A 22500-nucleotide genomic window follows, 5' to 3' on the forward strand; every position below is an offset into this window, starting at 1 on the left:
GCTCTAAATTCCAGCATTGTGTGAGAGTGTGTGTGTGTGTGTGTGTGTGTGTGTGAGTGAGTGAGTGACCATGATTGTGTAGGTGTTTATTACTTTTGGAAATCTGAATCTGCATTATGTCTGCAGTATAACTTTCATTATTTCTCTCCGGTGATGATTGTATCGCTGTATAGTCCCTGGACGGCTGTAAAAAATCCATTTGGTACAAGGCCGTGTTTTATGATCATTATCCCGCAAGGTAGCCGGTAAATTGGCCTTACATTAGTGTTTAATGTCTTAGCAGGCCATTATGCAGAAATAGCCGGTCCGGTTTGATGATTCCGATGAAAGATCACGTTGTGGTATTGGCCAGTTGCAAATTTGTCCATTTGGTATCACAATATAAATATTTACATTGATAACGATATCAGTAGGTATTAGTACATCGTCTGGACAGTATTACTCTATTTAAAGGGTGTATTTAACACATTTATAACACCTTATGCTGGATAATGCTTGCAGAGACATGGGAAAATGTCTAAAACATGCATCAAAGTGACATTTAAGACACTAATGATTATTATTATTATTATTATTGCATAAAAGTTTGCTATAAACAATCACTGACCCTTAGACATATGGTAATGGCACACAGTCAGTACGTTTACATGGTCGACGATAATCCGATATGAACCCGATTAAGACGATACTCTGATTAAGAAACTAGCATGTAAACAGAGATTATTGATGACCTTAATCCGATTAAAGTCACACTCGAAGTAAACACAGATGGAATTAAGACGTGTGGAGTATTCCTGTTTCAGTGGCGTTACAGACACGTACACACCTTAATCACGCTATTAACGTCGTGTGAGAGTTTTCACCGCATTCTGCGACAGGACACGTACACACACGGCAGCGCTCGACCGTTTTACGGCAAACAAGAGAGCACGGCTGCGTCCCAAACCGCGTACTTACCTACTATATAGTAGGCAGACTCTCCACGTACAGATTTAAAACGTGCGTACAGCGGACTCTCCACATACAGATTTAAAACGTGTACAGCGGACTCTCCACGTGCAGATTTAAAACGTGCGCACAGCGGACTCTCCACGTACAGATTTAAAACGTGTACAGCGGACTCTCCACGTACAGATTTAAAACGTGCGTACAGCGGACTCTCCACGTACAGATTTAAAACGTGCGTACAGAGGACTCTCCACGTACAGATTTAAAACGTGCGTACAGCGGACTCTCCACGTGCAGATTTAAAACGTGCGTACAGCGGACTCTCCACGTACAGATTTAAAACGTGCGTACAGCGGACTCTCCACGTGCAGATTTAAAACGTGCGTACAGCGGACTCTCCACGTACAGATTTAAAACGTGCGTACAGCGGACTCTCCACGTGCAGATTTAAAACGTGCGCACAGCGGACTCTCCACGTGCAGATTTAAAACGTGCGTACAGCGGACTCTCCACGTGCAGATTTAAAACGTGCGTACAGCGGACTCTCCACGTGCAGATTTAAAACGTGCGTACAGCGGACTCTCCACGTACAGATTTAAAACGTGTGTAATTGTTGTTACGGTGAGGTTTTCTGTAAGGAGATGTGTAATTATCATTTATGGAAGGAGTCTCCAGTGTAAAGCTGTAATTTGTATGTGTGTGTGGACGGCTTTGTGTGTATGTGTGTGTGTATGTGTGTGTGGACGGCTTTGTGTGTGTGTGTGTGTGTGTGTTTTTGCTTTGTTTTGTTTTTTAACATGACCAGCTGCGTTTTTGTCTTAATAATTTCAAATGAGACTCATTAACTTAAATGTTTATTGCGTTAACTTATGAGACTCACGTGTTGTCTTCCATGCAAGTACAATCTCAGGTCCTTGACTATGAGTTCCAGTGAATGATTTTGTTTCTTTACATCTGTGTTTTTTTTTTTGTTTTCTTTTTTCTTGCTTAAATTGTACTGACTTCTGCGGTGTGTGTGTACGTGCTTTGCTATATGCTGTGTCTTTGTGTTTATATGATTGAGCATGCATGTCATTGTTGTGTTTTCTTGCATCTCTCCTCTTTAATTGGCTGCTCCTCTTTTTACAGGCTCTGGAAAGCGAGTTTGTTTCGTGTCAGCTGCACCAGTGGATTGACCTTATTTTCGGCTACAAGCAGCGTGGGCCCGAGGCTGTGCGCGCCCTCAACGTCTTTCACCACCTGACCTACGAGGGCTTCGTCAACCTCGACAGCCTCGCCTCCGACCCCCTGCTGCGTGAGGTACATGAACGCCGTGACATCACTGCCGTACCGACACACAGTTCTTCAAACTACTTTAGCTTTTTAACTTATCTTCAGTCATTATGAATGTGTAGTGGTACAGTAGTAGCCATGGTAACCGGCTTCATCTTATAATATACTATAAGACCACTTTTAATGAAGCTTAGTAACCGACGAAGTAATAAGACAAGAGAGTAAAAACTCGTCCATGATTATAATAGCGCAGCATCGTTCAATTCTGATGGGTCAGAAGGCGGCGATTAATTTTCTGTAACAGTACTGCACAGGTTTATTAAATATTAATGCTCGTTCTATTACTTTATTGTTTCTATAGTAACAACGTAGACAGCAACTTGGATGGCAGATGTTCCACATAGTGCAAGCCTTGTTTTTATTGTGTTATTATTTAAGAAAGACCTATACAGTAATCATTGATATGGTGATGTGTTTATTTAACATTTATGGAAGGAGTCTCCAGTGTCAGTACTTTGTGAAAGTCGGTGCATTTTCTTTGGTCTTAATAACTTCAAGAAAGCGAAAAAACAAACAAACAAACAAACAAATATGCAAACGGCATTCTTTCTTTTTTTTATAATTCTTTAATAAAATAAAATACAATAAAATTGTAACCTTAGGCAAATTGCTGTGTTGTAAAACGAATAAAACATTTTGGTGCATGATGGTTTTAGAAAAAACAAAACAAAACAAAACACTTTGGACTGGTAACAGTCACTTCAGTTCAGATCGGGTCGCACGTCACGATTAAGTGATGGTTTGTTATTTTCCTATAACAGCACACCTCTGAGTGTTTTATTCTTACTTAACAAGCTACTAGGCTACTAGACATTCAGAGTCATACTGGATGACTCAAAACTGTGGACACTATATGAATATGGTATATTTGTAATTATACGAATTACAACAGCTGTAATCGGATTTGACCCTTAACCCTTAATATTTCTTTGAATCATAGTTTATATCCCGATTCGCCAACATGAGCGTTCCAACGTTCCTCACACCTCGAGCCCTAACGTAATAAGACGAGAGTCAAAACTCGTTCATGATTATAATAGCGCAGCATCGTTCAATTCTGATGGGTCAGAAGGCGTCGATTAATTTTCTGTAACAGTACTGCACAGGTTTATTAAATATTAATGCTCGTTCTATTACTTTATTGTTTCTATAGTAACAACGTAGACAGCAACTTGGATGGCAGATAACTTCAAGAAAGCGAAAAAACAAACAAACAAACAAATATGCAAACGACATTCTTTTTTTTTTTAAATAATTCTTTAATAAAATAATATACAATAAAATTGTAACCTTAGGCAAATTGCTGTGGTGTAAAAACGAATAAAACATTTTGGTGCATGATGGTTTTAGAAAAAACAAAACGAAACAAAACAAAACAACACTTTGGACTGGTAACAGTCACTTCAGTTCAGATCGGGTCGCACATTCAGAGTCACTGGATGACTCAAAACTATGGACACTATATGAATATGGTATATTTGTAATTATACGAATTACAACCCTTAATATTTCTTTGAATCCTAGTTTATATCCCGATTCGCCAACATGAGCGTTCCAACAATTCTCACACCTCGAGCCCTATGAAAACTTAAGAAGGTTAAAGCTCGGGTTATGGACGGGGTTTAGTGTTCATAACTTTTCTTAAGACTTTCAGGTTGGTCTTTACAGCGTTCATGTTCCAGTGATGAATGTCGTGCGTTTGATCTTCCGTACTACGTTACTACATTTGCAAATCACTGCCGTCTTATACCAACAAAAACACAAGGACGACTCAAGGCTTTCGGACTGAAACATATCACTGTGGTAACATTCTGAGGGGCGGAGCTAAGTGAATGACTCCGGAACTCGGCCTTGTGGATGGCTGAGAGCTGAAAGGGCGGAGCTGAAACTGAACATTTCACAACTACAAACTGTTAAAACCATGCATGTGAAATAGTAACCTATAAACTCGTAACGTGAGACGTAAACTACAACCCGAATCGTAAATGTTGCATGAACACCTAAGGCTAGATGCAGAACTATAGTAGGTTTCTTTAGCTTGTTCTGCCGAGGAACCTTTAACGGCTTCGACATAGCCCGCCTTAGGGGAGCGAAGAATCCTTCATTCTCTAACTAGCTATCTGAGATATGTTGCATATATCGGACTAAGATGAAGCACTTATATTGATGTTTTCACGCTTAGTCACATTTATTAACCATTAATAGACACCCAACTGCATGCGCATGCTTTGTAGTGACGTCTTTACATTCGGTCGCTCGATCCATATCGAATTTCATATTTTTAGTTTAATTCACGTGATATAATTCTGATCCTAATGTTCTGACTGCAATCATATCCACTAGAACAACATCAAACCTCTGTACGATCCGACTGTTCTGGGGGAATCCGTTGAAAGTTCGAGCAACGTTGTCTAATGTAAACGATGTAATCCCTCCTCGAACGTTCTCTTCCAACGTCCTCGTGTTGCTGTTTTACTCAGTTATTTAGAATCAGGTCAGATTATGCTCAGATACTCAGCATTATACTAGCTGGTAGTGTGGTATGAATGAACAGCATTTGTGTGTGTGTGTGTGTGTGTGTGTGTGTGTGTCATGTGTCCATGTCTCTTCATGCAAATGTGCCCTATGGGAGATGAGAGCAGCCTGCTGACTCATACACTTTGTATTCAGCCCTCAACTCTGATCGTCTGATAACCTCGAAACACACACACACACACATGCACACACACTTTATATGCACTAGATTATCTTTTCTTATACCACATTCTCGATTCTGATTGGTCCGAAGGTGTTGATTAATGTCCTCTAACCGCAGATCTGACAGTAGTGCAAGTGCTCCACGACAGATTTTAGCTTTATGTTAATGCCGTCATTTAGCGTCGTCATTTCTATAGTAACTTCTTACGGAGAGACTTGTATGGCGGGGACGCCACATAATCTAAGACTAATAATAAACTTATTAAACAACGTTTTTATGATTCATCGATCATTCATATGGTGTCGTTTTCTCCCAGGAGAGATTATTAAACCTAGATGGAAGGAGTCTCCAGTGTCAGGGCTTTGTAAACAGTAAGAGTATGGTTTATGTTTAGAGCTGCTATAAGATAAGTGAGAACCGGACTTAACTTGCTTTTTTTTTTTTTTTGCCGACGTTCCCACAACATCGAAAGTAACTATAAACGGATAAAAAGTATGTTTTTACTTATTCTGTACTTAGAAGTTTGTTAGTATTGGTGAACTGCTGTGGTATAAGAGAAATAAAACATTTTGGAACTTGTTTTTTTTTTTTTGTGTGGAAAATAATCATCTTTTGGATGGTAATAGTAACTCCGCTGTGAGTCTGGCCACATCACACCACCCTGTCGTTGATAATTTTCCGCTAACCTGACATCCTGAGGTGTTTTCCTCCTTACTTACTATTGTAAATAAGTTCGTAGAAGGTTGTCTGGTTTAATAACAGCGAGAAATGCGAGTCATTTTTGAGTATTTTCAGTGCATGTGCACGTTTTATATCGTTTGAGAGCATGAATAGAGAGCGTTATGATCCATGTTCGATATAAAGCTGAATGTTTACCAGCACTGCTATTTATTCCTCTGTCGTTGTATTTAATCACACCATTACTCTGTCGAAGCGGTAACTTCTTTCGCCGTGGTGTTATTGACGTCAGACTGTACTGCACGATCGTGATCTCCGTAACCACTTCTAACGTCTCTCCGAGTTGAACGTTTCCGATGTCCAAAACGTATGGATCGGCGTGATCGGTATCCGCCCCCGCACCGTGAAGTTTGCGTACAGCTTAATTGTGTTAGCGGATGTGATTCAGAGACAGCAGCAGCTGGTAGGCAGAGTGTTTTCCTCTCCGCCACCCGCCGCTCTCTCTCTCTCTCTCTCTCTCTCTCTCTCTCTCTCTCTCTTTCTCTCTCTCTCTCTCTTGCTCTCGCTCCCTGCGATACCCACCATCTGCTGTCTGCAAAACAAGTCATTTATATACTGTCACTTCCAGGACTGCCTTTATTTGTCAAGTGACCACTATGCAAATCACTCACCGACCAGGGGGGCTAATTATCAAACAATATGGAGGAAGCTCTGCTTTTTATCATTCCCTGCTATTTTACACACAGTGACAATTATCTTTGTTTCATTCCGGCTCCCTTTTTCCGAGGGACGTCCACCGTCCTGGGTGGAGGGATTATTCCTCTAAGGACAAAATAAATCACTTTTATTTGTTGTTTCTTATTATCGTGTTGGTCACGGGGTCAGGAAAGGTGCTACGGTATTCAGATCGTTTGAATTGGGATTTTTTTGGATCGTGTAAATATATATATATACACGCAGTCAGGTCCGTAAGTATTCAGACAGTGACGCAATTTTCTTAATTTCGCCTCTACACCGCCACGATGGATTTCAATTGAAGTAATCAAGATGGGATCGAAGTGTAGACTTTCGGCTTTAATTCGAGGGGTTGCATGAACTGTTTAGGAATTACAGCCGTTTATTGAGAGTATCTCCATTTTCACAGGCTCAAAAATAATTGGACAATTGACCGATAAGCAGTTTTAGGGTCAGGTGCGGCCTGTTTCTTCGTTATTTCGTGATAAATTAAGGAGATAAAAAGTCTGGAGTTGATTCCAAGTGTTGAATTTGTGTTTGCTAGCTGTTCATGGGAACGCTCAGTATGTGGTCCAAAGAGTGCAGGCGAAGGAAGCCATCATTAGGCTGAAAAAAAACAAAACGGATAACTACGGTATCAGAAGGATGAGTGGCCAAAATGACTTTAGGAGTGGCCAATCAACAATTTGGTATATTCTTAAAAAGAAGGAATGCACCGGCGAGCTGGAAAGTCCTGGAAAATTCTCACCTTGGTGAAGGACAACCCCTTCACAACATCTAGCCAAGTCGAGAAGACTGTCGAGGAGATGGGTGTATCATTGGCAAAGTCTACAATCAAGAGACACTTTCATGAGTGTAAATACAGACGGTTTACGTCAAGATCCAAACCACTGTTAACACCCAAGAACAGAAAGGCTAGATTTAAAAAAAAAAAAAGTCTGATTAGTTCTGATTCAAGATTAACTTGTACCAGAATGATGGGAAGAGAAGAGTATGGAGAAGGAAAGGAAAAGTATACCACATGATCTGTCAAACATGGTGGAGGAAGTGTTATGGCATGGGCATGTATCTCTGCCAATGGAACTGGGTCGCTGGTGTTGATTGATGATGTGACTGCTGATAGAAGTTGCAGGATGAATTCTGAAGCCTATAGAGCTAGACTTTCTGCTCAGATTCAATCAAATACTGCAAAACCGATGGATAATGACCCCAAAACATACCGCGAAAGTAACCCAAGAGCTTCTTAACGCAAAGAAATGAAATGTTCTTAAATGTCTGATGACCTCAATCCCACTGAGCGTGCTTTTCACTAACTAAAGACAAAACCGAAGGCAGAAAGACCCACAAATAAGCAGCGACTGAAGGCGGCTGCAGTAAAGACCTGGCAAAGCATCTCAAGGGAGGAAACTCAGCATTTCATGATGTCCATGGATTCCCGGTTTCTGGCAGTCACCGACTGCAAAGGATCCGCATCCGAGCATTAAAAATGATTATGATGTTAGTTCGTCCGATTACTTTTGAGCCCGTGAAAACGGACAAACTCTACAAACGATGGCTGTAATTCCTTAACTGTTATTGGAATATTTTTACTAAACCCCTTGAATCGAAAGTCGACACTTCAATCACATCTTGATCGCTCAATCTCAAGTCCGCTGTGGTGGAGAACAGAGGCAAAATTACGGAAATCGCCTCACTGTCCGAATACTTATGGACCCGACTGTTAGTTCAAACTAATAATCATTTGCTACTTCACCTAATATGCCTTCATATTGGTATATTTATATATAAGCAGTGAATTTCCCTTAAAAAAAAAAAAAAAAAAAATTGATAGCATTTTCCCTTTGAAATTCAGGCCAGCTTTCAGCTCTGTTGCCTGACACTGATCCTGTCCTACAGTCTGATGCCCTCTCAGTCACACACAAGTATGAATCTGGATGTTGCTATCTCACAGAGTCAGGCTGTGCTTTAGCTCCAGGTTATTGATTCGCTCTCCTCTGACAGGTGCGGCCACGGCGTCAACATTAAGCACTGCAATAATGGCATTAAAATGTCAGGATGTCAAACGGACGGCGATCCCTCAGGCTGCCGTCGACTCGGAATGGTGCGGAATCAAACATTTGTCAGTGAACGGCTGTAGAAACACAGATCATAACATGACGTCGTAGCGATATTAAAATGACAAGTACGCATGGCAGCCTGCTTATTACACATTATTTTTCATTCGGCTAGCATGGAGAAAATATTAGCTCGTGGACAGGCCTAAAAGTCTAAGGCAGGGTGGGAGATAACTCATGTTGGTCGAACACACGTATCGCATTATGCATTGGTGCAACGAAAACAGGACTGGAGACACGATCCGAGCGTTTACCTAGAACATGCGTCAGATTATTAAATACCAGCACGCAGGATAGTTTCAACTTGAGCTAATGCTAATGTGTTTGCTTTCCAGAGCGACTAGTCTTTCTTTCTTACTCAGTTCTAGCCCTATTTACCTCTGTTGCCCTACATTTCAAAGAAATTTAAATTGACATGAGCTGTTCTTTTTCTTTATTAAGGAAATTCTTGACTAATTACTGCCGCTCAGTATTCTCCCAAGTATTCATTAGCCGGGGGCTCCCTGGAGCCCACATTTAAAAAGAAAGAAAAGAAAAGAAATATGGTCTTGCACTTCAGAAGTGATATGAATTCAGAAGAAGAAGGTTAGGCGTTCATACCTTCCTATTCTTATGACTTTATTTTTTATGAAATCAAACAGAATCACCAAAATCATATTATGTTGGGAACAAAAAGTTAGATCCATTATGTTATGGGTCAAATGACTTCCACGGTTTAATACACACAAAAACAGCGAAGAACAGCTTAAAACGGTCAACCTTTATTATGGCTTGTCTGAGACAATGGGCTCCAGTGTCCCTGGGTTGATTCTGAGCCTGGCTTACTGTCTGTTTGGTGTTTTCCATGTTCTCTTTGGGTTCTCCGGTTTCCTCCCACCAACCAAAAACAAGCTGTTAAATTTCTCCTAGGTGTGAATATGAGTTTGCATGGTTACATGTGATAGACTGGTGTACCATCCAGAGCATAGGCTCGAGATCCACCATGACCTTGACCAAGCACTTACAGCAGATGAATGAATGAAAGAACGTGCGCTCGTTCAGCTTTGAGATATTCTCTCCAAACAGCCAAAGATTAGAACAAATACTATCTTGTAGATTATTGGGAATGCATTGGACCCATTCAAATATACCGATTCATACACTTTTAGAAAAGGAAAGTGTTCTTATAAGGGTTCTTTGGATGGTTGGAGAGCCAAAAGTAGACCATTGGTTGCAAGATCCTATATAGAACCTTTCAGATTTGGGGAAGTAGCAGAAATGCCTTAAAGGTGATAGATGGTATGTTTGTAAGGCTTACAATAAACGCTCCTTGAACAAGTGTGTGGATGTGGGTGCATGGTCATTTGCAATGGACCAGCATCCCATCCAATGTGTGTATAACAGCATCCTGCGAAGTGTTCCTGAGATACACGATCTGGCCAAATATTTGTGGACATCTGACCATCACACCCATATAGTTAGAAGCACACAATTGTATAGAATGTCTTTGTATGATTGCATTACAATTTCCATTCATTGGAACGAGGAGGCCCAGACATGTTCCAGCATGACAATGTTCTTGTGCATAAAGTGAGCTCCATGAAGACATGGTTTGCCATGGTTGGATTAAAAAGACTCGAATCCCTGCACAGAGCCCTGACCTCCACCCCACTGAACACCTTTGGGATGAACTCGAACGCCGATTGCACCCCAGGCCTTCTCCCACAAAATCAGTACCTGATCTCACTAATGCTCTTATGGCTGAATGAGCACAAATCCCCACAGCCATTCTCCAAAATCTAGTGGGAAGCCTTCCCATGAGAGTGGAGGTTATTATAACAGCAAAGGGTGGACTAAATCTGAAAGGGAACGGTCAAAACTAACGTACGAGTGTTTTGGTCAGGTGTCCACAAACGTTTGGCCATGTAGTGTAGACTCCAGCGCCACCATGACCCTGGTCGTCATAAAGCACTTACTAGAAAGGAATGAATGAATATACTTGATTTGTAAGTATGTACTATATGTACAGTATGTGTGCACACACGTATGCTATATAAACAGCGTTGTTCATTTTCCAGAGTTCCTGTGAATGATTAAATGCGATATCCACAAGAGTGTAAGGCAGGCCAGAAACGTCGCTCTCTGGCAGGTTTTTATGTCAACATTTTGGTCAAAATGTTTAGCGATTCTATGCCAACTTTTCATAGGACACGATGGCAGAAGAGTGGCAAGTAAAGCTTGTGCCCTTTTTGTGGTTGTTGTCATAAGCTGTGTCTCAAATCGCATACTATGACCTTATACCTAAAGGTATTTTCTTGACTTTTCAAGACTTTTCAAGACAGAAGAAAAAGCATGGCTCAAATCACTGGAGTAAACTTCTCCTGCCTCTGGATAAGAATGTCTAGCAAATATTAATTTATCTTCAGAATGAGCTTTATCCTGGTCAGGTCATGGTGGGTCCGCAGCTTATACCGGGAATGGAAGCAAGGAGGGAATACACCCTGGATGGAACTCCAGTCCATTGCAGGGCACCGCATGCTCATTCACGCCTAAGGGCAATTTAATCCACTTATTCATATGGTCTTGTGAGGTGGGAAGAAACCAGAGAACCTTCAGGAAACCCACACAGACATGGGAGAACACGCAGGACTCCATACAAACAGTAACCCAAGCTTAGGAACTCAGCAACCCTGGAGCTGTAAGGCCGCAACACTAACCGCTGTACCATCATACCATCTTCTGCCAAATGTATATGTACAACGTAAATATACGATGATCTGGAAGATCGAGAAGATTAGTACGTTAGGTTTATACGCAGCATGAGAGGTTTAAAAAAAAAAAAAAAAAACTCCAACACTAACCATTTTACAGGAAAATTGGTTTCATAATTGGTGTTTACACTCAGAAATGGTTTAGAATTGCACATACGTGTGTGATTTGAGACACAGGTATAGTCTGACTCTCACACTGAGTTATGCAGGATACATTTGGAAGCCATCTTGCATACAGTGAATATACTTTAAAAGCAAGTCAGGGTAAGAGTGTAGCTTTGGGATATGTAGTCGTATGCAGTCGTATGCATGCGTGAAGCAAGCGGTCTCTCAAATGCTAACAAACAGCAGCTTAACATGGATTAATGTAATTAACTGCCAGTGAAGGTTTCCAGATTCCCATTGGTGATAGAGCCTGTTTTTATCCCTTTAAAGGTGTGATGATCAGAGTATTGGCATGTCGGATGGTCCAAAGGGATGTGTCCGACAGATAACCTCCGCTGCTGCTTTAGTTTGAGATCTCACCCTCCAGAGGTGATACTGTGGAGTCAGACAGCCTGGAGAAGGAAGAGTTTCCCATCGTGTTAAATTGCAAGGTTGAAACCAGAAAACATCTGCTTCTTTTCAGGATAATTGGCATTTTTGGCACAATTTCCCTTGACATTGATCTCATTGTTGCTACAGTTATTCACACATGGATATTTTATCATTGGTGCTCTTGTGTTCTCCTAACCAAAAAAAAAAAAAAAAAAAACAACAAAAAACCCCGTGTAGATGTTTCCCATTTCACTCAATTTCTGGGTCACGATTGCTAGCGATTTGAATGTGACTCTTTGCAGAAATTCCTGTCTCTGTTTTTCTCTCCATCCTCATGACTGTGCTGTCTGGCAGGAACACAGTGATGTGTTCCACATGGCTGCCTGTTTCTCAGATCTTTGGATCAGATTACTTTATTTGAGCAGACGTCATGACCCCTGTTCCTGAGCCTAACCTAAAATAGCTATAATGCGAGTCGGTTGTTACTTGATGGACTGCGGTGTAAAGCAGCGGTGACTGACGTTTAATGGTTGCCAAATGTGTTAGAGGCGGCTCTGGCAAAGTTTGCAAAAGAGTCCAGTGGTGTAGGGGTCAGACCTGTGATGAGGTACGATGAAGAATCATAAGGCCATGCTGGAATGGCATGACTAAGTTTGGGTAATTTTCCATGCTTATTTTGTACAGGTAGCATCGTTGGTTTTTACCATTGGTTTTGAAAATTTATCTAAAGGGGCATACAAATGGCTGATGAAATAATGAAATGCAGATGATGTTCAAATCGTACATAGAACATTCCCCTTTTGGCTGTCTGATCTGATATCCCACCCACCATTGGTATATGGTTTTAATAATTCAGCTAAAACATCGCTAGAAAATTGCTATATATGGAACAAATATGCTTTTTCTTTTTTTCTTTTTATAGATCGGTCTTGCATGATGGACACGCCACATAAATGGATTAAAAATACATGTAATTCTTGATGTGGTGAATTTTTTTGTAAGGAGATTTTTTTTATTTTTATCATTTATGGACAGAGTCTCCAGCAGCCAAAGCTAACACTGTAAATTTTTTTTTATTTATTTATTATTTTTTTTAACATTTATGGACAGAGTCCCCAGCAGCCAAAGCTAACACTGTTAGTTTAATTTAATTTTTTATTTTTTATTTTATTTATTTATTTTTTTACCATCTTCAGCACAAAAGAGTTTACCCTTTGTAGTTTCTCGGTAACAGGACAAGCTGCATATATTAAAAATAATAATAATAATAATAAAAAACTGTAATAAAGAAGATTTGTTAGCATTGGCAATGTTAGATATGCTGGTCATGGAAAATAATCAAGTTCAGGGCAGTGACAGTAACTATTATTATATCATCACACCTCTGTAGTTTGTCCTTTTTCATATCATTCCACTATTATGTCTCTGTTTACTGGAAAACATGACGTAACACGAAAAAAGCTTCAAACTGAAACAAATTTCGTTGTTATACAGCATATTGGTTACCACTGAGATTTCTCAATCAATCAATTTACTGCATTTAAACAAAAATAAAATCAGAAATGAAATCTCATCACTGTAGAACCGCTTTACCTTCTTAGCATACTAGCTTCATATTTAGCATTACTAAGATTTCAATTCTAGAATATTCTACTATGTCCATGCTTTCCTGACATTTCATTGATTAATATAACAATGAATAGGAATCTTAAAGATTTTTCTTCAATTCAAAGACATGAAAGATGTTGGATACGTTACAGAAATGCATTTTTTTTTCTTTCTCGTTTTTGTTCACCTGCCACATTTGACTTATTTTCTTGGTCTGGAAGTCTGACAGACGCATGACACTACACATGGGTTATTGATAGCGTGTGCTACAGGAGCGTGTGGCCGTGTCAGTGTACACATGTGCCACCATGTTTGCTAGTGTTGACAGACACCTACAAGACCCCCGGTGGCTGATGGAAGAGTCCCATCCATCAGCTCTCGCCACGTGAAGCCTCGCTTCTCAGTCTAGCTGAACAGCTCACACTCTGTGTGCCATGTCAACATAAACCCATACTTGTAGGCTAGATCTCGTCCTCCGCATCGGCACGGATTCATTTGTCACCTCATGCTTCGACTTTCTCAGCGCTACAGTGGATAGCGCTAGCTTTGCATCCATCATGCTAGGCTGGTAGACTAGATTGGCATCTTTCTGCAGGATTTGATTTACGTATCCTTCGTATAAGCGGCTTCATTTTTACATTACACGTTCTCACAAGTTCTCACAACACTTACCGTTGCACCATCGGTTCAACATGGTGATATTTCTTATAATGCTATACAATTAGACTTAGAGATTCTACGTCAAGACTTTACTTTCAGAATGTACAGTACAGCAAACACATTTTCTGTCTCTTTGAGGAAACCGAATTTGAAGTCTGTCAGGAAAATACTACTTAACAGTATCATTTTTGACAACTATCACACCCCCTGTTGCGCCGGTACATTTATTTCTGGCTGCGAAAATGACGTCTGGTGACCACATGAAAAAAACAAATTCGACAGTAGCATTTTCTATGAAGCCCAAATTCATAATGCATTATAACTGTGCGTAGAATTCTTTATAAGTTGGTAAGTCTAAATAATGCCTCGTGCAGTTCTAATAATATCGTGCGAGTACTAAACAACCGGTATAACTAATAACGACCTGTGAATAATCCTAAAACATTATAAGCATTGTAAGTGTAAAGTGAACGATGTGATAAATTAGTTGGCATTATAGGTCGGTTGTACCTAGTAGGTTTTGTTGTTGTTGTTTCAGATGACAAGGACACACACACACACACACACACACACACACACACACACACGTAGAACCTACTTAACCCTGGAGGGACAGGAAGCTGCATGGACAAAACCCCCATTTTTAAAAGTTTATTATATATATATATATATATATATATATATATATATATATATATATATATATATATATATATATATATATATATAATTTGTTTTTTTTATTTTTACATTACTTTTCAACCTGCAATAATGTATGTGTTTCTGGAATTAATCTGGAATTAAACAAGTGTACTATAATATTTATAACGTTTTATAATTGTTAATGAACGTTACAGCTTTAACCGTTAAATAATTATCCACAGGTCATTATTAGTTATGAACGTTGTTTAGTACATCCTGTGGCATTATAATGAATAGTGACACATGACCCGTGATGAAGGAATTATGTAGGTCACATTATAAGAGATTCACGATGTATTACTAGAGTTTTATAAATTCTAACAGGGAGACATTATCAACCGATGAAGACTTTTATAATGAGGTTATGATATCAGATAATGTCACAGAAATGGCTAAATGTACTTACAGTCAAACAAATGAGCAATCTTAGCACTCAGTTATGCTCGTGTATTGAACATAAATATAATATTGCGCTTTGTCTACTATTCTACTTTGTACTGTTTGAAAGGAACAAAATGTTTGTAAAAAAAAATCATCACGAACAATTTATTTTATAATGATTTTTGACTAAATGTCTGTAGATCTAACTGTTTTGTAATTTAAATATCCTCCTTTAACCTTAAGATCAAATATATTCAAGTTGGCACGCCAGGCTGTTATCAGTTCCCAGTACAGCCTTTTTTGGCCAGTGGTATGGATTTTTCAGCTCATATGAACCCATGTGGTGAGAGATCAGGTGACTACGGGGCCAGTCTATTACCCAGAGATCATCATATGCTATGTTGCACATACTGTATGTTGGCAAACTGTAAAAATATATATATATATATATTTTTAAAAGCATGTCATCCATATTTTAGCCTGGAATGTTTAGTATGTAACCTCTGAGGCATTTTTTCCCCCTCATTTTTGGGAAAATCAGTTTGAAATTGTACCTTCCATAATACAAACTTGTCACTGGGGTGTTACTCAAGGTTTGCACACTTTATGGCCAAAAGTATGTTGGCACCTCATATGAGCTTATTGAACATCGCATTCCAGATTTAGTCCCCGTTTTGCTGCTATAATAACCTCCACTCTTCTGGGAAGGCTTTCCACTAGATTTTGGAGCATGGCTGTTGGGATTTGGATACTCAGCTACAAGAACATTAATACGGTCGAATGAGTTTACCCCAAAGGTGTTTCGTGGATTGACCCTCAAGTTCTTCCACACTAAACTTGGAAAACCACGTCTTCATGGAGCTCACTTTGTGCACAGGGGCACTGTCATGCTAGAACAGGTTTGGGCATCGTAGTTCCAGTGACGGGAAATTGTAACGCTACAGCATACAAAAATGTTCCACAATTTATCCTGACCCGTTCTGCTCCCCGGACCTGCCTGATCCATCCTGATGCCCTACCTCTGGATGGAGCTCTCATCAACTACCGCCTGGAGATCGCTGAGGACGGTACCGCTTGAAGTACCATGGAAATGGTTTTGGATCTCAATTCCACATGGACGTTCTCGCTGTGGTTGCTGGGACTACGGTTGCTACGATGGCATTAGGACTGCAATTACCACGTGCAGTTTTACACTCAGGTCTCCTTTAGTGAACAGTGGACTAGTTCAACAAACAGACTACATATAAACACCATAATGAACTTTCTTTTACTTTCACACTATCCGTCGTTACCCAGATGAGGACGGGTTTCCTTCTGAGTCTGGTTCCTCTCAAGGTTTCTTCCTCGTATCATCTCAGGGAGTTTTTCCTCACCACCGTCACCACCGGCTCGCCCAATAGGGATAAACTCACACACTTAAAATCTCTATCCTGTGTTTATATATTTCTCTAAAGCTGCTTTGATGCAACGTCCGTTGTTAAAAGCGCTACACAAATAAAAATTCAATTGAATGAAAAATGTTGTAAACATCGCAACACTTCTGTTACAGAAGTAACACAGTAGTATAAAGTTTAGACTATCTATAAAACCACTTCCTGTTGATACACCTGGTAAATGGAAGTGCATTTTGACGATATTTGCAGGCTCGACACTACGAATGATGGCGCGACAATGAGCCTATTAAATTGTTCGCACTCGTATCATAGTGGTAGAGCGCTGATGGACGTCGATGCGCCAGGAATAGAAAATCGTGGAATCTATAAAGACACTGACGCTAAGCCTGAGAGATGCAACAATGCGCTACATGACGTAAGCTATAACACATTCCAGATTGTGCAGTTATACGCAAATAATCATGGCGCTCTGGAGTGTGGTGTTCCGCTTCTACCACTGCGATTTGCCATTGATCACAATGTTTATTCATTTATTAATGAACAATTTATAAATTGTCGTTGAGCGTGTGCCCTTTTGTACAAGTCACCGCGTGTGAGATGTTACTATAGCAACCATAACGTATGATAACAAGCGCATTAATCCAGACGTCCATGTTACAGTTAGGACTACGGTTCGAGCTGTGCTGTTATACAAAAATATCGCACACGCTCTGATCTTATTTGGTCTCAATCAGATTTGAGAATTGTACCGCACTGTCGTATAAATACTGTAACAGCTAATAGTACTAACGCCAGTCCGTTTACATGCATAGATCACTCAGTGCCATGTTCTGATTCTGTTTTGGGACCGTTTTAAACCCTGACAAAAGGAAGTGAAACTAATCAGTTTGACAATTTTTATTCCCTTGATACCATTAATTAGAGCTTGTGTATTAGAGTATGCCATGTACTTTCAGTCCATTATTTACAGAGACCACAGATCTTTGGAAGTATGGAATTTTAAGTATGGAAATGTAAAGATTGTTTCAGGGGGGGAAAGGACATTCTGTTATCAGTGTAGGACATGAAGGTTTACGTTTGCCATCTGTTTATAATTTAAAGCAAAATCTTACATCCCATATGTTAAGATTGTGTGGGTTTCTTCCAAATTCTCCGGTTTCCTTCGACCGCCCAAAAACATGCTGCTTACTGTGAATGAGTGTGTGTGTGTGTGTGTGTGTGTGTGTGTGTGTGTGGTGCCCTGCGATGGACTGGCGTCCCATGCGGGGTGTATTCCCGGCTCACACCCGGTATTTCCGGGATGAGCTCCAGGTCCATCGCCATCCTAGCCAGGATAAATCGCTTACTGAAGATGATTGAATGTTGCGTTCATTTGCAAATCTCGCCATTTATTCCTACACATGTAATAAAAGTGTTACTCTGTGAGCAGAAAAATGGCCGCTTCTGGCTTTGAATTTACATGTTATTTTCAAAATCTCGGTAACAACATCGATTGAAGGTACATAAGTGGACCTTGAAGGTTATTTTTGAAAGTGCATTTATGTAGTTAGTGCCCTGAGGAAGTCAAACATACGTTCCTTTTCCTATATATGTAAGCTCGATAGATCTTTTGAAAGCTGTATTCATATTAGTATAATACATTTTCCCTTATTTACATTGTTTTTACATACTTCTGTGTTTGGACTGTACTTTCATATCATGCATGTACATATATAAAATCATATTATGAGACTATTGTCATATGTATATTCATTATTCTACCTCACTGTTCTTACTGTCGTGCTGCTCGAACACGTTACTGTTCCCATGAGGGATTTATTCAAGTAATGAACCGCTAATAGGTGCTTTACAGTGAAATGATCACTTTCTTAGGCATGATTTTGAAGCTGAGGGAAGAAAAGAAAAAAAAAAAACTCACCCATGATGACATCAGTGTACTGCACATCCTTGTGTAATGATGATTGAATTTATTATTAATAATATTCTCAATACACAATTCTTCTGCCACACAATGTAGTTTGTAAACAGTAAGCTTTGGTTGCTAAGCAACAAGATTAGGGTATTCCATGGACAGAGCAACAGTCTAAGTGTAAGGTATTTTGTTTGTTTGTTTGTTTGTTTGTTTGTTTGTTTAAACCCTGAAGCATTGATACAGATTCCAGTTATTGTGATGCGTTCCCAGGTACACGCCTGGCGAAGATTTTACACTGGATTCAAATTCAGCTCAGCCAATTAGATTTTAGATGCCAAACTGTCTGTATATAAAAAAGTTTACCTCATGTTTCTTATCATATTGTATCATATCTTATTGTATCGTATCTTCTCATTTTATCTCATTTTATCTCATCTTATCATGTCTTATCTTCTCATTTTATCTCATTTTATCTCATCTTATCATGTCTTATCTTCTCATTTTATCTCATTTTATCTCATCTTATCATGTCTTATCTTCTCATTTTATCTCATTTTATCTCATCTTATCATGTCTTATCTTCTCATTTTATCTCGTCGTATCATGTCTTATCTTCTCATTTTATCTCGTCGTATCATGTCTTATCTTCTGATTTTATCTCATCGTATCATGTCTTATCTTCTCGTTTTACTTCATCTTATCATGTCTTATCTTCTCATTTTATCTCGTCGTATCATGTCTTATCTTCTCATTTTATCTCGTCGTATCATGTCTTATCTTCTCGTTTTATCTCATCGTATCATGTCTTATCTTCACGTTTTATCTCATCGTATCATGTCTTATCTTCTCGTTTTATCTCATCGTATCATGTCTTATCTTCTCATGTTATCTCATCTTATCATGTCTTATCTTCTCATTTTATCTCATCGTATCATGTCTTATCTTCTCATTTTATCTCATCTTATGTCTTATCTTCTCATGTTATCTCATCGTATCATGTCTTATCTTCTCGTTTTATCTCGTCGTATCATGTCTTATCTTCTCGTTTTATCTCATCGTATCATGTCTTATCTTCACGTTTTATCTCATCGTATCATGTCTTATCTTCACGTTTTATCTCATCGTATCATGTCTTATCTTCTCGTTTTATCTCATCGTATCATGTCTTATCTTCTCATGTTATCTCATCTTATCATGTCTTATCTTCTCGTTTTATCTCATCGTATCATGTCTTATCTTCTCATGTTATCTCATCTTATCATGTCTTATCTTCTCATGTTATCTCATCTTATCATGTCTTATCTTCTCATGTTATCTCATCTTATCATGTCTTATCTTCTCGTTTTATCTCATCTTATGTCTTCTCATGTTATCTCATCTTATCATGTCTTCTCATTTTACTTCATCTTATCATGTCTTATCTTCTCATGTTATCTCATCATATCATGTCTTATCTTCTCATGTTTTCTCATCTTATCATATCGTATCTTCTCATTTTAGCGCAACGTATCATATCTTATCTTAGTGTATGTTATTGTGTTGTACTATATCATATCTTTTCTTCTCATTTTATCATTTCTTATCTTATCTTATCTTATCTTGTCTTACCCTTTTGGTACCACTGGTTCGAGCTTTCCTGTCATGTGCATAAGTACAGTATACTTTATACAACACAATATTTTATCTTACCTTATTTTATCTTATTGTATCGCACTGTGCCTTATCATATCTTGTCATGCCATCTTCTGATCTCATCTTATGGTACCTTATTGTATCTTGTTTTTTCTGTTCTTATCTTATTGTCTCATCGTATCATATCGTATCTCGTCATGTCATCTCATCATATCTTATCTCCTCTTCTTTTATCTTATCTTCTTATCATATCATATCGTATTATATCTTTTTTTTTTTATCCTTTCTTGCATCTTATCATGCATCATGTTATCTTATCGTATCTTATTATATCATGTCGGTTTATCTTATCGTGATGATATCTTATATGATCTCATACATTATCTTATCAGTCCTTATTAGTGTGCTATGTGTGTGTGTGTGTGTGTGTGTGTGTGTGTGTGTGTGTGTTTGCTCTCCATCTTTTGTCTCTGGCACAATAACATCAGAGCACAGGCCATGGCGCAGTGCGGGCGGTGTGTGTCAGGCCAGGTTAGCGTCTGTTGGGTCTGCCTCTGGAAACAGGCACGGCTAACTCAAGCGTGTTAATGGGAAAAGGCTTGTCTCTTCTATACTAACACTTGGATGACTCTGCAGACTTGGAAGGGGGGTTGAAGGAGACAGGAAGGGATGGCATGGCATGGGAGACTAGGAAAACACACACACATACACACACACTTTGCTCTTATCCTTCTTTCTAAGCAAAGGCTGAGTTGGGGATTTGCTTGCATTGTCAACTCATTTGATGCCTATTGATAGTGACACTCCTCCCCCTCTCTTTCTCTCTCTACCTCTCTTCCTTCTTCCTCTCTCTACATCTCTCCATCCTTTGTCCTTTTCCCTCTTTTTCTTCACTGCAGGCCATGGAGGCACAGATCCAGAGCATTGGACAGACGCCATCTCAGTTGCTCATCGAGCCCCATCCTCCCCGCAGCTCCGCCATGCACCTGGTGAGAGTACCATGTGTGTGTATGAGTGTATGAGTGTGTGTGTGTGTGCACTCTCAGATCCTTCCTAGTGTCTGTGTATATGTACAGCTTTGCTACGTGGCTCCGCCCCCACCACCATAGCTATTACTCTAGACGAGGGCAGTCACGTCTGACCTTCATGGCGCACGGCGCCGCCGTTTTTCACGCTCATATGCCCACGGCTTTAATGAGCACATCTTCATCCTGAGTAATGTGCAGCACATTCGCAGAGTGTGTCATGATGCTAATCTGCTCACAGGAGACTGCAGAGCTGAAGTACAGATGTGCTGCTGGGAAAACTTCACTCGGGCAGTCATTGGCTCATACGAGAGTACAGTACACACACGTTCATGCGCATGCGCACACACGCACAATCTTGACATACTTTTCAAAGTACACTGCTTCCTCAGAATAACAGGGTTCTGTTATGGAGTGTCTGATGAGAGGACAGCGCTCTCTACTGGTCATATAGCGCTTCACTCTCTGTATTCACCTCTTAGGATTATATTTAAACTGATGTCTGAAGAGCAATCGTTCAGATACGGTGTATAAGACACAAGCAACACGTCTGTTTGACTTTATTTAAATAATTACATATCACAATACTGCCACGTGTCACTAACCAAAAATACCCTCCAAGTCACCTGCTCTGAAACTGTTAATGACCCCATATTTTGGGTTTTTATGACACAAATCACTCCAGATCGAATCAGACAAATGAGCATGGGAAAATAAAAAGCCTATAGCAAAAGATGTGGAAAATAAAATGAAAATAGCAACGATGGGTTATCATCCAGACATGTGAAAAGAAAAGTCGAGGTTCGAGTGTTACTGTCACGTGCCCAAACACAGTGTAAAATATTCAGTGAAATTCTTGCATGTTCACCCACAACAACAGTCAACCATAAGACTTTCTCGTCCACCATCATGAGTCTCGGAATTCGTGGTGCAGCATATCAGTGGTTTGCTTCCCACCCGGAAGGTCGCTCATACCAGGTGACGCAGAGTGGATCCACATCTGCTCCCCGCAGACTCTCCACTGGTGTCCTACAAGGCTCAGTACTTGGTCCTCTTCTGTTCTTCCTCTATACTCGATCTCTTGATGAGGTCATACCCTCACATGGGTTTTCATACCACTGCTATGCGGAAGACACTCGACACATCTTCTCCTTCCCTCCATCAGATCCTCTTGTTTCTGGTCAGATCTCAGCATGTCTACAAACATCTCATCAAGGACGGAAGCTCATCAGCTGAAACTTAATCAAAACCAACAAAACTGAACTGCTGTTCATCCCAGCTGATTCATCACCATGTCAGGATCTTGTGATCTCCCTGGACGACTCTCTGATCCCACCTTTGGTTACTGCATGGACAGTCAACAGTCCTTTTCCTCTCGCGTTGCTAATCTGACA

General features: G+C 39.8%; 1 protein-coding gene and 1 long non-coding RNA gene across 3 annotated transcripts in view; one reads left to right on the forward strand and one right to left on the reverse strand.

The window, feature by feature from the left end:
• Window positions 1-18652, reverse strand: part of LOC128621105 (uncharacterized) — a 24953-nt gene extending 6301 nt beyond the window's left edge. Inside the window, exons 1-2 of one of the 2 annotated variants that reach the window (XR_008388226.1) lie at window positions 18456-18652; window positions 17420-17931 (exon numbers count right to left, since the gene is read on the reverse strand). This is a non-coding gene — a long non-coding RNA (uncharacterized LOC128621105). Of the gene's footprint in view, window positions 1-17419; window positions 17932-18455 lie in introns of those variants that run through there. The other variant, XR_008388227.1, reaches the window with a different exon arrangement.
• Window positions 1-22500, forward strand: part of LOC128621104 (neurobeachin-like) — a 129433-nt gene that overhangs the window by 84870 nt on the left and 22063 nt on the right. Inside the window, exons 10-11 of the mRNA XM_053646593.1 lie at window positions 2077-2247; window positions 20981-21070. Coding sequence (XP_053502568.1) covers window positions 2077-2247; window positions 20981-21070 — 261 coding nt within the window. The remainder of the gene's footprint in view (window positions 1-2076; window positions 2248-20980; window positions 21071-22500) is intronic.

This window comes from Ictalurus furcatus, chromosome 17 (genome assembly GCF_023375685.1).
Source record: "Ictalurus furcatus strain D&B chromosome 17, Billie_1.0, whole genome shotgun sequence".
Classification (NCBI taxonomy): domain Eukaryota; kingdom Metazoa; phylum Chordata; class Actinopteri; order Siluriformes; family Ictaluridae; genus Ictalurus; species Ictalurus furcatus.